At 40.9% G+C, this 15,031-nt stretch overlaps 2 protein-coding genes across 4 annotated transcripts; both read right to left on the bottom strand.

Annotated features, from left to right (window-relative positions):
* Positions 1 to 196: 196 nt before the first annotated feature.
* On the bottom strand, positions 197 to 4,433 carry LOC139345915 (brain and acute leukemia cytoplasmic protein). Of its 2 annotated transcripts, none has more exons than XM_070984797.1 (3): positions 4,052 to 4,433; positions 3,659 to 3,783; positions 197 to 2,127 (listed from the first exon to the last, which is right to left on the bottom strand). In XM_070984797.1, the coding sequence occupies exons 1-3, from the start codon at positions 4,188 to 4,190 to the stop codon at positions 2,002 to 2,004; spliced, it is 390 nt and encodes a 129-aa protein (XP_070840898.1). In that variant the 5' UTR covers positions 4,191 to 4,433; the 3' UTR covers positions 197 to 2,001. The 2 variants fall into 2 exon arrangements, with proteins under 2 accessions (XP_070840898.1, XP_070840899.1); XM_070984798.1 differs by having other exon boundaries at positions 779 to 2,127; positions 3,639 to 3,783; positions 4,052 to 4,327.
* Positions 4,434 to 5,564: 1,131 nt separating this feature from the next.
* Positions 5,565 to 14,482, bottom strand: atp6v1c1b (ATPase H+ transporting V1 subunit C1b). 2 transcript variants are annotated; one of them, XM_070984492.1, is made up of 13 exons: positions 14,316 to 14,482; positions 12,877 to 13,057; positions 12,724 to 12,791; positions 12,548 to 12,633; positions 12,283 to 12,377; positions 12,033 to 12,124; positions 11,629 to 11,727; positions 11,324 to 11,392; positions 8,068 to 8,160; positions 7,513 to 7,606; positions 7,128 to 7,225; positions 6,780 to 6,903; positions 5,565 to 6,445 (listed from the first exon to the last, which is right to left on the bottom strand). In XM_070984492.1, the coding sequence occupies exons 2-13, from the start codon at positions 13,006 to 13,008 to the stop codon at positions 6,347 to 6,349; spliced, it is 1,149 nt and encodes a 382-aa protein (XP_070840593.1). In that variant the 5' UTR covers positions 13,009 to 13,057; positions 14,316 to 14,482; the 3' UTR covers positions 5,565 to 6,346. The 2 variants fall into 2 exon arrangements, with proteins under 2 accessions (XP_070840593.1, XP_070840592.1); XM_070984491.1 differs by having other exon boundaries at positions 12,877 to 13,079; positions 14,337 to 14,454.
* Between the last annotated feature and the right edge of the window lie 549 nt (positions 14,483 to 15,031).

Here is a 15,031-nt window from a genome sequence, read left to right as displayed (position 1 = left end):
TGACGGCACGTTCCGTTTGGTCTCAGTGTCCGCCGGTTATCTGCGCGTGACTGGATTGTCCAGTCAATTTAAACTGCACGCGGAAATCGTCATTTTATGTGCCAATCAGCTTCCGCCATCAGGTGTGTAGACCAGACTCCATACAAAAAAAATCTTATTTATTTGTTGATTTATTTTTTCATGTTTTTTTTCTCTTTTTTTCAAAATTATTGTTCTTTTAGAATTATTATTTATCTTCCTCTCCGTCTCTCCAGATTACTTTAAAGCAATAAATATAATAATATAAAATTCTGACAGGGAAAGGGGGCATTCTGTATAATGAGGAGCCTAATTTTGCTTTTGAAACTCTAACTGTTAACACCAAGTTTGTAGGACTTTTACTTGGTACTGGGTATATTATTTACTATTATATTGCTCTTTTATGATGTAATTACACCAATTACATCATAATTGATGTAATTAATTCACAAATTATCAATATTTCACTGGCAACAATTTAAAGAAAATTATTACATAATGGTTAGAATCGCACAGGTTTTTTGTCAATCTAATATGTCTACAAATTTTCTGTAGAGGTTTCAACCTACAATGATTAAATAAACACATAAAAACTTTGATTTTGCTTAAATAGACTTTCTTGTAGTAGGCCTAGTAGTAGTGGTAGTAGTGGTAGAAAATAACATAAAGCAAGATACTGATCTATTAATGCAGGCTGATTGATTAATGCTGCTGTACACTAACAAGAAAGGACTGCACATATCACTTCATCCTTCACAATTTAAGAGGCTGATGACAATTTTAATTCAAACAATAAAAAACGTGGCAGATTCTGTGTCTTAAAATGTTGTTATCCATCACAAAAGTTGACCTGTACACATTTTGAACTCCTGACAAGTGACAGTGAATTTAATAGTGCCTTTCAATTAGTCTACAGCAAAGCTGACCTCTATTAAACGATCAGTTTTCTTAAAGAGGTTGTCATTAGCAATCCTCCTGAGGCCTTGAATAAGTAAGACGCCAGCTAATCAACAACACCATCTGCTGGCCATAAATTTCATTGTCCTGATGTCCCATCCTGAATCACCAGAATTTATGTGCAGTTTTTCTATTTTCATAAGATCCAGATAGGCAAAATCTTTTATTTCAGATAGTTTGATTTCAAGAATGTTTGGCCAGAGACATTTTGTCCCAATGCAGAATTAGTCTGAGACTGATCATACATGCAGATCAGTGTAAGCCACATAAAAGACACATCATTATAAAGGGTAACATCATATAACACAAAAGAAGATAACAGAAATGGAAAACACATAATACTGAATAAAGTTAAAGAGAAAAAAGAGGAGCAGTTCAGATCAAGATGAATCGTAGGCACATGCGGGTGTGTTTGTTTCTTTATCTTGCAGAGGCTGGAAAAGACAGTCTTTAGCCTTTGAGCTTCAAACCTCCAAATCTCAATTCCTCAACAGCACTTCAGGGACTTCTGAAATGAAAATCGTTTACAGCATTCACTGAGGTTCAACAGCATCATCATTGGTTCCCACACTGTTTCTCATCCACAACAAAAGGAAAATACTTGCACAAAGAACTGAAGCAGATTCTTTAGGAAGGCCCCACACAGAAAACATTGGATGTGCAGATTGTGATTATCATGTGCATATGGGACAGTCTCTTCTCGTTTTCTTAAAATTGGCTTAGCACAGTGACACGTTCCCTGACTGGCACCATAAGCATGGGAGAAAAGCATGGTGGAGGGCGTGAACACTGTTTTTCACCCTCTCTCTGCCTCACACATGCATTTGCAATGGCACAACAAAGATGAAGCATCCCAAGATCTTTGGATGAAGACATATGCAGGTGCTGATGTTGTAAAGCACTGAGATCAATAGCCGAGATCTTGCAAAAGTCGCTCGCGAACATCATCCATACAGTAAATCACCATCCCATCTTCTGGTGAACCGCTCACAGCTCCATCCATCTTCGCAAAGTCTTGGCTCGTCTTCATCTTTCATCACACGCATTCCCAGGTTCAGCGTCTCCACTGCTGTTGGTATTGACGGGCTGCCCATCCTTAGCCAAAGCGCTGGCCTCCTTTGATGCCCTCCTTTTGGAGTCTCGAGTGGTTTGCTGTGGAGAGATGCAAGATTTTTGAATGTCACATCATTTAAATGTCACCACACTGGACAGAGAGCAAGTGGGCATAGACGTCCAACTGAGACATGAGTCACTGAGGCTCTGCCCATGAGTGCAAGGTTAAATAAATTGTTGTTCCTGAGTTGCAGAAAATATAATTTCTTGGGTCAGAAGAATTGATTTTTCAGATCTTTCTGAATGTTAAATGAGTTCTGTAAAAAGCAAAAGAAACATGTGCAACTCAGTCCTCAAATACAGATAACCAACTGAATTTAAAACAAGCGTCCTCTGTGTCATCTGTCTGCCTCTTTCTATCTGCTGTTCAACAGCGTTAAAGCCCATGAATTTGCATTCAGAGCAGACAACGGTGTCTGCACTCAAAGTTTCTTTCGTGCAGTGAGCTCTCAAGACAAAAGATGAGGCAGAAAGTTTCATACTTTATCCATCAATAAATGCACATGAAACTCATTCTTTTCATGGTCTATTAATGATATATATATAAATGACTTGTTTTTTCTATAAAATGTAAGGCAATAGTGAAAACTATCCATTATAATTTCCCATCTTTTAATTTTTTATTTTTGTCTTATCATCAGGCCAAAATACAGAGACATTCACTTAAGCTCACTAACTGACTGAGAGGTGACAGCCCACACCCTCATTTAGGGCTCCAATTAATTACATTTTTTTAATCATTATTATTAAGAAATCTACTGCTTATTTTTGCATTGAAGTATTTAGTCAATAAAATGTCAGAAAATAGTGAAAACTGTCCATCACAAGTTCCAGCACCCCTGGGTGACGTCTCTGATTTGCTCCTTATGCTTGATTAACAGCCCAAAACCAAAACATCTCCAGCTTCCTGTCACATATGACAAAGAAAAGCAGCAAATCTACACATTTCATCAAAATTTGTAGCACACAGTCTGGATATAGTATACAGTGACACTGACGTGTATGAGGTGGAGATACTGTGTGGTTGTAGTCCAGTTCGAGCCTGTGAATAACAGTGTTGCTCATCTTTGCTGGTCTATATTTGTATCTTCCTGAAAATGTTGTCTGCAGATTTAAACTTCAATCATATCTCTGTAAACTTATTTCACAGAGTTCATCTTGCAACCATCATCTCAGATTAGATAGCACGTATCTGCCGTTCGTCCTTCTTTTCCTAAAGCATTTGTGTTTTCTGCATCGGTCACTTGGAATAGTCTGCAAAAAGGGAGTTAAATTGAGACATTTGAGATATCTGTCTTATCCTTCTAAGTATTGCTATCTTTGAACTTTTGTTTCATCTGTTGCCTTATCTTGATTTGTGTTGCGTGCAACTTTTTATGGTGCCATCTTGGCTGGATCTTTCTTGGAGAAGCAGAGTCATGTAAAGTCTGATTCTGCAGAGCAACCTGGCAGAAGGAACATCTACATATGAGAAGTGACACCCTGTATGTGACCATGCGTGCAGACAGAGGCTGTTGGTGGTCATATTTAACAGTCAGATATGCCAATACCTGCTACCAGTGACACCTACATCGCTCAGGGAGCGTCTGGGTCTCCTCTGGTGGTTGGAGCCAGTGGATGTGAGGGCCTGCTTCCCACACTGGGTGCCTGTGTTCACCATCCTCTTCTCCCTCAGACTGGCCTCCAGAGCTTTACCTTTGGACAACAGTGAAGAGCTTTAGTTATCACCTGAAACACAGATTCCTGAATTCATTCTACATGAAGGCGACGACAGAAATAGAATAAAACTGATATGTCAAGGAGTTGACAGCTGTTTTTTTGTGTTATGAGAGGCTCTTATTATCTTATCTTATTATTTTTGCCATTAAAGGAGCTTGCATTTTGGCCTTTGGGACATGCAATGAGGAATCTTGCACTCACTAGTTAAGACAGACCAAAAAAAAAAAAAGATGAAGGCTCTTACTGTTGGCTACTGGTAAAGAGGTCTCTACGTCCGTGTTGGTGAGCCACGTCGATTCCGTTTCTCTGGTCCAGCTCTCATGATACCTCGGCTCGATGATCGCGTCCGCCCGACTCCCTCCACAACCCATCGGGAAAATCATCCACGGTGGGCGCAGCTGACGCGGGCTAAACACGGCTCGGCTCGTCTCACAGCAGCCGCAGCATCCTCCCCGGATCTCTACTGCAGCTCCATCCGTGTTTCCGTTTCCATCGTCAGTCCTAGCTGCTGCTGCTGCTGCTGCTGGAGGTGGAGGCTGATGCTGCTCTCTACAGACAACAGCTGACCAGCACAAACACACACCGGAGATATCTGCGTCATCCAGAGAGGAGGAGAGGGGAGTTAAGAGTGCATCCAGTCTGACCGCTGATTGGCTGTGAGGGAAATCAACTCCAGCTACTGTCACCATCATCATCATCATCATCATCATCATCATCATCATCATCATGCAAATATGCACTAATACGCTACCAATCAAAATCATGGGGGCTCCTTACTTTAAGCTCCTCTGTTTAATATTTAGAAGCAGTAAACATCTAATGTTTAGTAACACTAAGAACATTTTAAATGTTTTTTTTTTGTCAACAGTTAACTAATGCTAAGACAACCGCATTTTATATTATTACAACCTTCACTTAGTCATTAATGTAATTAATCTTTCACTTAAGTAAAAGCAGGTAAATTCCACACTGTGAAAATAGTCCACTATATGTATAAGTCCTGCTTTCACAGTTATTAGAGTTATTATCAGCAAAATGTACTTTAAGTATCCAAAGCAAAAGTACTCATTATGCAGTAAAGTATTTCCAGGCAGTCTGTTACTATTATATCTGATGTTTCTGGATTAATATTATTGCTGCATTAATGACTGTGTTGCATTTCATTGCTGTAGATGTTTAAGGTTCAGCTAATTGTAACTACTTTGCATACTGTTGGGTAGTTTAATCTAGCGGTGCATCATATTCTATAAGATCATTATTTCGCTTCAGTTTATGAGAAAAATCCAAATTCAAAATCATTTGGAGATACGTGTTTTTCACCAGGGAGGAAGTGGACAATATTTTTTTCACTTTACTTTCTCAAGTAAAGTACTTTGTTCAGAAAACATGACTAAAAACAAGATGCGGGTTGCCAAGTTATAACACAACCTTTATGACTGCATTGCATTGTGAATATTAAAAAGTGAATAAATGGATTTTTCTTTTCTGCAAACCTTTTCCAGACATGGTTTGTTTACGGTCCATTGGAGCAGTCCTCCTGATTGATCAAAGAGCTGAAAGAAGTGTGGAGGGAGGAGGATAAACACCAGTTATCAGATTTTCCAGTTGCTCTTATTTATGATTTTGAAGTGATCCATTATTTTGAATTTCTCAACCATTAATAAACCCATTATAAAGGATTTGGACATTGGTTTATATTAGAGAAGGTTTGTAAATTTTATTATGCAGTTAAAAAGCACAGTGAGCCAAAGTCAAGCACATTTCATATTGAGTATTTATTTTTCACATTTATTTTAAATATGTGGTTCCATTTTCAGTTGTACTGACGATACAGTATTTGCACATAGACCTATACTTACTTTTTCTCAAACTGCTTAATATACAGATATTATAGAAGCATACAATCAGCGAACATATTGCTTCTTGAGACTGTAAAATGACACTGTCTCAGTATTTCACAGGATTAGAGCTTGAGTGGGGTCGACATCTACTTGTAAACAGACATTCCTCACAAGGAGCTAAAAACACATCACTTTCAAAATCTGAACAAACAAAAAACATGTTCACTGATTTTAGAGGCCATAAATAAATACTGTATTTAACATACATTAAGTTTTTTTCCTCATCTCCCCTGACATGTGTCCCATATTTGTTGCTTTAAATAAAGTATGATGACAGGAAGAATAACCAACAATAAAAATGCAGCATTTTTACACGTCCTTTGACACCATGAAGGAATGTCAACCATTTTGGTTGAGGCAAACTGGGAATGGACCAACTTTTACAACATGGTACAAAGAGGAAGTGCCGTCAAAGAAGACGACCCATATTTTGTCTTAGGACAGACATTGGACAACTTATTCGATATGGACCCAGGAATGTACCAGGAACAGGAACGAGGGAAAGAGGACGAGAACACAGAAGATGGAAAAACTGGACAAACAAGGTGGGAGATAAATTAAAGCTTTGGGACGTGAACATGTCACATCAGAACACTACAGAACACAATGAGAGTGAGATGATGATGATGGCAATGTATCTAAACTTTGAATTCCAGCAAGTTGCAGTCGATCTTGTAGTAAACATAGGGGTAGTACTCCTGCTGGCTCAGGTTCAGCCCTGGGATGTCCATAGAGGCCTGCAGGCACAGCAGAGACGCAGAATTACACACACATAATTCCTGTCAGTATCCTTTGATGCTCCAAATAAAGAATGGATTTACAAGCCTACAAGGCTTCTTTGTTTCCCTCGCATGAGGACTGAGAAAGGTTTTTTCCGGGCTTCTGAAGGAAATACATTTTCAATTTCACGGATGTCTGTTCACAAAAAGCCCTTGGCACGCCTGACCCAAAACATGGAGTGATAAGATACAGAAAATCAAAATCAGAGGCATCATCATCGTCAGTCAAACATCAGTTAAAAACAACAGTGAACAGTTGTGAAAATGTGTGTTTAACAGGCCTGAGACTCACATCAATGATGGCAGCACTGCTGTCCAGGTGTTTGTACAGGTCGTACAGCACCTCCCTCAGCTTCTTCATGTTTTTCTTGTTTGGCTGGAGCAGCATGGCCTGGAAGTTCACTGGCAGCCCATATCTATGAAGCACAACAAGTCTGTCAGGCCCTCTTTAAGACATGATATGTCTTGTTGCACAAGAAAGCATCCCATGGACATGTTTACGAGGTTAAAACCCTGACTCTCATCTGAGCGGATGTATGGATGAATGCACAAACGATTGGAAAAGCTAAAACTCATTGTTGCTTAAGTTCAGAGAGAGTAGCAGGCTGATGAAGTCGCTGCTGGGTCTTCACTTGCTCACCTCAGTACTGACTCCACAAACACACGCAGAGCTTTTATGTGAATCCACGCAATGAAGGCTTCACTGAAATTCACTTTCAGCCATCGAACCAAAGGCCCCTGAGTGAACAGAAACAACATTTTAATAATTTCTAACATGGATAACGTGTCAGCTTACTGAAATCAAGCATTCCTATTGTGCATGTTTGTTTGTTTTATTATTCAATTTCCTTATGAATTATCAGTAAGCATAATGATAATATAAATGTTCACTGGTTTTAGTCTTTCGCTATTATTTAAGATGAGTTGCAGGGCCGTGTATGCAAAATACACATACTTCTGAAGCCAAATTAAGCGTTGCATTTTTCGCTTCTTAACCACCTAAAAGCAGAAAACTGCAGCCGTACAAACTGTTTCTTCTTGTCAGTGGACAAACGTGTCATCTCTTCTTTGTCTGCCTTCATCTCTTCCTCATTGTACTGGAAATCACGCACTGTAAACCTAAGGCAGGACACACAGCAGAGAGCTGGCAATCAGCTGTCAGCAAACACACACACACTCGTGCACTCCTGAAAATGGGCCACATGCAAACACACAGACACATATAAATAAACACACACAATGAGATCCCTCTGTCATGCTAATTGGAGTGACTGTCGAGGGCCAACAAAATTAGGTTTGTTATAGGATCTTTTTTTTTTAGAGCTTGACACGCCAGTTCCTGCCTTCACAAATAGGTCGCCTACTTCAATCATGTTACTGCTATTTGGCTGAGGTTGATTTCCCAAAGGACAAATAAGCATGGTTCATGGAAAAACACAAAACCAAAAATATAATCCACAACTCAAAACAAAGCCCAAAATCGAAACGCAGCTCAAGCGGACCTCTTGAGAAATCTCTTTACACATTTATTCTTCGAACGGCTTGTATTTCTGTGGTCAAAGTGAGAGGGAATAATTTACTTGTTTTCTCTGGCCTTGTGCTTGAAGTCGTCTATGGCCTTCCTGAAGAGCGTGACGCTGAACAGGCCGCTGTCCTGGTCTTCAAACAGCAGCCTGGAGGAGACACGAGACAACCAATCAACACGAGAGCTGGATACAAACGCTGTGATTGACACATTCCAGCAGCTTTTCAAAGAAATGGGCACAGTATTACCTTCTACTTAATGCTTTTTACCGCACTACACCTATTTGACAGCTTTCTGATTCAGATTATTCATATAAAACATAATCAGCCACTTCCCTGCTGTACATAAAGCAGTTAAAATTACCCCCCCTTTACTAGCTGCAACATGACTGCTGCATCAATATAAACCAATAGTCCAATGTATATTAATTTGTCAAAGTCGAAGTTAAAGTGAACTTTACTGGCAAACAAACAATGCAAAAGGTGGTTACACAGAGGATTGAAACTGCATTTCTCTATACTCCAATGTGCAAGTAATATATAACACACAACATATAACATAATAGTGCAAACAGACAACAGCACCGGACACAGCGTATACAGACAGACAATGGGCATATGATTTATATAAAATATTCACAGTGTGTCAGAGTGTAGTCAAATTTTGAGGTATGTTATTGAGGTGCAATAATAGAAGATGCAATATAGAAAGTGCAAGTGCAGAGGCATCATGGGAATGCAATTGTAAACATGTATAATTTTGTGCATATAAAGAGCATGGTGCAAACATGGAGTTATTTTAAGTTATTCTGATAGTCAGTTGCTCTTTGTTTGTGTAATGATCATGGGATTTCTTGAGTGAGTTGAGTAGTCTGATGGCCTGAGGGAAAAAGCTGTTTTTGGGTCTGGTAGTTTTGCTCCGCATGCTGCAGTAGCGCTTTCCCGATGGGAGGAGGGTGAACAGTTCGTGTGCTGGGTGGGTGAGGTCTTTGAAGATATTGGTTGCTCTCTTGTAACAGCGGGATGGGTATAAGTCCTGGATTACCGGTTGGGGTGCTCTGGTGATCTTCTCTGCTGTCCTCACCACTCTCTGTAGGGCCTTCTTGTCTGCAGCAGAGCAGCTGCCATACCAGACAGAGAGACTGCTGGTTATAATGCTCTCAATGGCACCAATGTAAAAAGTGGTGAGGGCAGAGGGGAAAGGTCAGCTTTCCTCATCCGGTGAAGGAAGTGGAGGCATTGCTGTGCCTTCTTGACTATGGATGTGATGCTGGTGGGCCATGTCAGGTCATCTGTGATGTGCAATCTCAGGAACTTAGTGCTTTTCACAGACTCGACTGCACTGCCATTGATGGTGAGTGAGATGAGTGGTGTCTGTTTCTTCCTAAAGTCCACAGTTATTTCTTTTGTTTTGTTGACATTAAGTTGAAGGTTATTGATGTCACACCAGTTGATGAGTTGTTGTACCTCCTCTCTGTATGCTGAGTCGCCATTGTGGCTGATGAGGCCCACCACTGTTGTGTCATCTGCGAACTTGATGATGTGGTTTGAATTGTGTTTGGCACAACAGTCATGAGTCATCAGCGTGAACAACAGAGGCATCCCTAGGGGACCCCGGTGTTCATGATGGTGGTCTCTGAGGAGTTGCTGCCAACTCCAACTGTCTGTGGTCTGTCGGTGAGAAAGTCCAGCAACCAGTTGCATAGTGGGGTGCTGATGCCTATTTCGCCGAGTTTATTCCCCAGGTGTTGGGGGATGACTGTGTTGAAGGCGGAGCTGAAGTCGATGAACAGCATCTGCAAGTAAATGTTATTGTTTTCCAGGTGAGCCAAGCTTATGTGGAGTGCTGATGCTATGGCATCATCGGTGGAACGTTTGGGATGGAATGCAAACTGGAATGGAGGGGAGACTGGAAGTTTTGTGGGCCTTGACCAACCTTTCAAAGCACTTCATCATGATGGGCGTGAGTGCTATGGGCCGGTAGTCATTCGGTGTTGAGGCTGGGGATTTCTTGGGTAGCGGTATGATGGTGGTGGCTTTGAAGTATGCTGGTATGATGGCTTGGCTCCGAGAGGTGTTGTAGATGTCTGTGAGAACATCAGCGAGTTGGTCAGCACAGTCTCTGAGCACATGCCCCGGTATGTTGTCAGGACCCGCAGCTTTTCTGGGGTTCACCTTGAGTAGGGTCCTCCGCATAAGCTTGAATTTTCTCTCCATAGGCACACTTGGCTGTTCTCACGCCCCGGTTAAAGTTGGCTCTAGCAGTTCTAAGGGCGTCCTTGTCCCCAGACTTGAAAGCTGCATTACGTGCTCTCAGGAGCTCACGTACTGCCTTGGTGAACCAGGGTTTGTCGTTGGCCCTTGTGGTGATGTTTTGATGACAGTCACATCTTCCGCGCATTTGGATATGTATCCAAGCAAAATCATCACACAGGCACTTTTGTATTGCAATATTGACATATAATGTGATACAGAAAATCTTGAAATTCAATGAAGAAACTTTTTATATAAAATAACCGCATGGGAAAGTCTGATGCGAGTTAATAATATGGTGTCACCAGCTCCTTCTTCTCAGGCACCAATGCAGCAAAAATGACAAGATCCCTCACTGGCTTCCCACTCAGAGTAAGTATATGCAATTAAGGGTCAATTCTTCAATACCACTTGATCAGTCGTGGGCTTTGAAAGCAGCTGCTGACAACAAATTATCAATGAAACAATCACAAAAAGAGTCTCAGTTAAGAACAACTTCCCCTGCCCAGGTGGCTCCAACACACGACGCTGCCATATCTGCTCTGGAAGCACAGGTTGCTAGGTTACCACACCACACTGAGCCGTGTCCATCCAAAAGCCCGAACATAACGCCTCAAATCATCTGGCCTCATTGGCAAAAGGTCAGTTGCCTTTGACAGCCACATACTGTTTTCTATTCTAATAAGAGTCAATTGCTTTTCACAGGTCAACCATGAAACGGCTCCAGTTCTTATCAGTCGAACAAGAGGCTGAAGCAGCTGGAGAGGACACGAGGTTGACAGAGTGAGAATGCAAAGTGAAGCGCTTTTTAAGAAAATACAACAGCGCTCAAAAGGTTGGAATCACCTGCTATATTAATGCTTTTCCTTCATTCATGGCTATTTTGAGGCAGATAAACATTTTGGACTGAGCCGGCACATTAGAAATGTTTTATACTTGTCTGTATGTGACATACCGACATCAATGACATATACTGATATAGAGTAAAATTGTCTTCCTGTGGTTGATCGCTCATAAACGTGGCTAAAGAAATGCACTGAATCGTGTACTTATCCTTACTTAGTGGAGCGTGGCACCACCATTTCTGCCAGGGTTTCATATGTCTTCTGCCAGTCTGCATAGCTTGTCCTTGTGAGAAATAGATAACAGCAACACATTTTACATTGAAAAATGAATGAATGAATAAATAAATTATTCAAATTAAAAGAATGAGGCAAACATTTCTGCAGACTGGAAATCAGTTTTCAGACTGTTTCAGTGCAGCTGGAGTCAGGAGGAAACCATCATATCCACTATGGACACAATGACATGAGAAGTGAGAATTCCTATCTTGGCTATATAGATACTGATGTCGGCATACTTACTTTGGGACAACCACCAGCATGGTAATCAGGTACTCTGAGTCCAGCACAAAGTCCTCTTTCTTCACTATGTCAGCCAAACTCCTGGTCAACAAGCTCCCCCTAAAGGATGACGTGCCATTCAGAATGTCAGACAACAAGTCCAAATAAAGTTCTGTACAAACTGAACCAAACTACTGCTAATATTTCAACGCCATCATCCTGAGTGAGACACAGAGATGTGACGTTATGCAAAGGAGGCTGCAAATATCCACATTCTAGACACTAGTGTAAAAAGTCTCATTCCTGTCCAGTATTTTGTCTTTGTAACTATTCTTAGATTGTAATGGATTCACATGAAGGCCAGAATTATATATACATAATAGATATATAATAATAAATATGTGTGTTAACATAATGTTACTCACGCATTCTTCCTCTCCAGGTTCTGTAGGTTTCCCTTCAGGTTGTTGTAGGCTGAAGCTCTGGCCTTCAGGTCGTTGTCTATCTGAGTGGCTTGCTAGAAACCGAGGAGGAGAAGAGGAACACCACAGGTGTGCGTATATATATATAGATATATAGATATATATATCTATATATGTGTGCGTGTGTGTGTGTGTGTGTGTATATGTACACATACAGCAAGTCAGTAATCAAATAACAGACTTTCCAACATACCTTGGAGATGATCTCAGAGATGTTTTTCAGCGACTGTTTGATTGGATACTTAGCCATGTCCCACTGAAATCTGGTGATATAGGTGACCAGGTCAACTGTAGGAAGTAAAAAAACAAAGTAATCAGCGTTAGTCCATTTCCATAGGCGTTGTCTTGTATGATGATCTGTACGCATCAGGTCTTTCTTAGAAGTCTTATCAACAACTTCACGCTGGCTTTTGTATTCTACCAACTCCTCCACCTCGTGTCTGAATCACAGTGATTACCTCCATTAGCGAGCAGATTCTCCTGGACTTTGTCTCGGCTGTCCTCCAGAACATCAGCCATGTACTGAGCGACCTTCTTCACCACACTGTAATGCACACGGGGTGAGGAGAGGCGTTAAGAGACCGACACAAGGGGTCAGAAATAAACAACAACAGATGTTAACTGCAAAGATTACGTTTCCACAAAAGTGTCCAGTTTCGCAAGTTCATCCGACAGACCCACTAAGACGTCTAGTGTCCCGACCTGTAAGAGACAAACACAAACATTAACTACAACAGCTACTTGTGGGTGGATTCCCTGTGTTGGGGCATACGGATGACTGTTGAACCTTGAGATCAGGGATGTTGAACTTGTTGTTGTTGGACAGGTTGTTCGTGCGTGTGGTGGCCACCATCAGCTTGTCCCAGGTCTGCTGGCATGTCTTCTCCCCCGGCGCAGAGATCAACCAGAATTCTGTCATGGCTGCTGGTGAGAGGTTTGTCCACTGGGCCTCTGTGGTGAGGAAGTCACTGAGGGTACAGTAAGAGAAAGGTTGTGACGGCAGATATCAGAGTTTTAGGGATAGATGATGATGATATATACTGTGATATCTTGCTATATAAACTACAACTGTATATAAAAAGAGTTGGAATGAGCTCCTCCTCATATGGCATCAAAATGATGCTTACTGTTAATGCATCAGTAAAAATAATTCAATGATATATATGATACTGTAAACTGGTGGCACGGTGGGACAAGTGGTAACACAAGTGGTAACACTGTCGCCTCACAGCTACAAAGTCCCGGTTCGAACCCCGCTGTGGGCGCTGGGGGCGTGTCCTCCACTATGCCTTCAGTGCCTGCTCGAGGAAAAAGGGGGCCTTTCTGTGTGCAGTTTGCATGTTCTCTCTGTGTTCACCTGGGGTATCTCCATAAAAATACCCCCACTAAAAACACGCAGGAAGATCACCACCTGACCTTTTTATACCCAATCAGGTCACTGACCTGCTGCCACTTAATCTAATCAATTGTGGGTTTCCTTTTGGCATTTCACAACTTTTACAGTCTTTTGTTACCAGTGTATAAAAAACAAACAAACAATGAAATTCCTCAGTAACAACATTTGATATGTTGTCTTTCTGCTTTTTTCAGTTAAGCATGGGGTTTGCAAATCCTCAAATTCTGTTTCCATTTACGTTTTACACAACGTCCCGACTTTTGGGAAACGAGGTTGTATTTGTACTTTCACATTAAGACATTATTAATTTTGCTAAAGGCTATAAGCACCACTGCTGCTTAAAGGATAAATAGGCTGTACTGAGGAGTAAATATGCCTACATGAGTCAGAGTCATATTATACAGCTATTTGTTCCTCTTTTCCCCCTGATTCATGAACTTCCTCACATTTCCCCATAGCTGTAATATGGACACTAGACACACACTGGTTGATTGCATCAGTAAAGCCCAGTAGAGACAGACAGGTCCCCATGTCTGCTGATTGAATGTCATATGATCAGTTTCTGCTCTGTAGCAGACATGCTAAATACTGATCCTCCTCTTCACTTAACACCAAGGGCATGACATGACTAAGAACTGCTGCTCTTTAGGTTTGATTTGGTGATCATTGCCGAATTAAAAATAAAAAATAAAAAAAAAGCCGTGACAGACAGCAAAATGAATCTGGTTCATACATGGTTAAATTATGTGTTAGCTTGCTGCTGACACGAGCTTGTTTGCATTGCAGTCCCACGCTGTCACGACGTCAATAATCTGCATTTTCGTACTTACCGATGTGTTTAATATCTCGAGATTTTGGTCCACAGGTCCACACTGTGTAATTCAGTTAACTATTGGCAGCCTCCCATACATAGCGCATATAATCGCAGGTTTTCGACTCAACGGTCCTTCAACAGAGCATCTCACTCAGTCAGCTGATCAGGACAGTTAATGTGCGCATGCGCAAAGGCTACTGCGCAGTATGCCTCTGACAAGTCGTCACAGTCAGTGTCTCACTATAAAGTCAGAAATTGCAGTTGTAAGGCGGCACGAAGGCGCTGAACACTTTGATTGTATTTAAAACAAGCAAACAAACAGACGCGTATCTGCATATTGACTCAGCTACAGCACATGAACACCACATGTGTCTTGGACTGTGTTAAATATGGTATTAAATATACGCACATTTACAATGAGGCAGGGTTTAACTGTTAATTGTTAACGTTAGCTAAACATAATCTGTAACGCTAGCTAGCATACATGGTTAAAACAGATCAGTGACATGGATAAAGTAGCTAAAAGTTACCTCAATAGCATAATTAGTTGAGACAGTTGGTTAAAAGTGATGGAAAAATGTTTAAAAGAGTTTTAAGTAATGGGTAATTGCTCAACAACTAAATGTAATGGATAAGTGAAAGTGAAGAAATAGTTTGCTATAATTAATGGATATATGGTTAACTAAAAGTAATGTCAATTGCTAAATGGTTGAAATATGTAGCTAAAAGTAT

The sequence above is a fragment of the Chaetodon trifascialis genome, chromosome 17, assembly GCF_039877785.1.
Source record: "Chaetodon trifascialis isolate fChaTrf1 chromosome 17, fChaTrf1.hap1, whole genome shotgun sequence".
Lineage (NCBI taxonomy): Eukaryota > Metazoa > Chordata > Actinopteri > Chaetodontiformes > Chaetodontidae > Chaetodon > Chaetodon trifascialis.
Note: the sequence above shows the minus strand (reverse complement) of the source record. Positions and strands in the feature narration are given on the sequence as shown.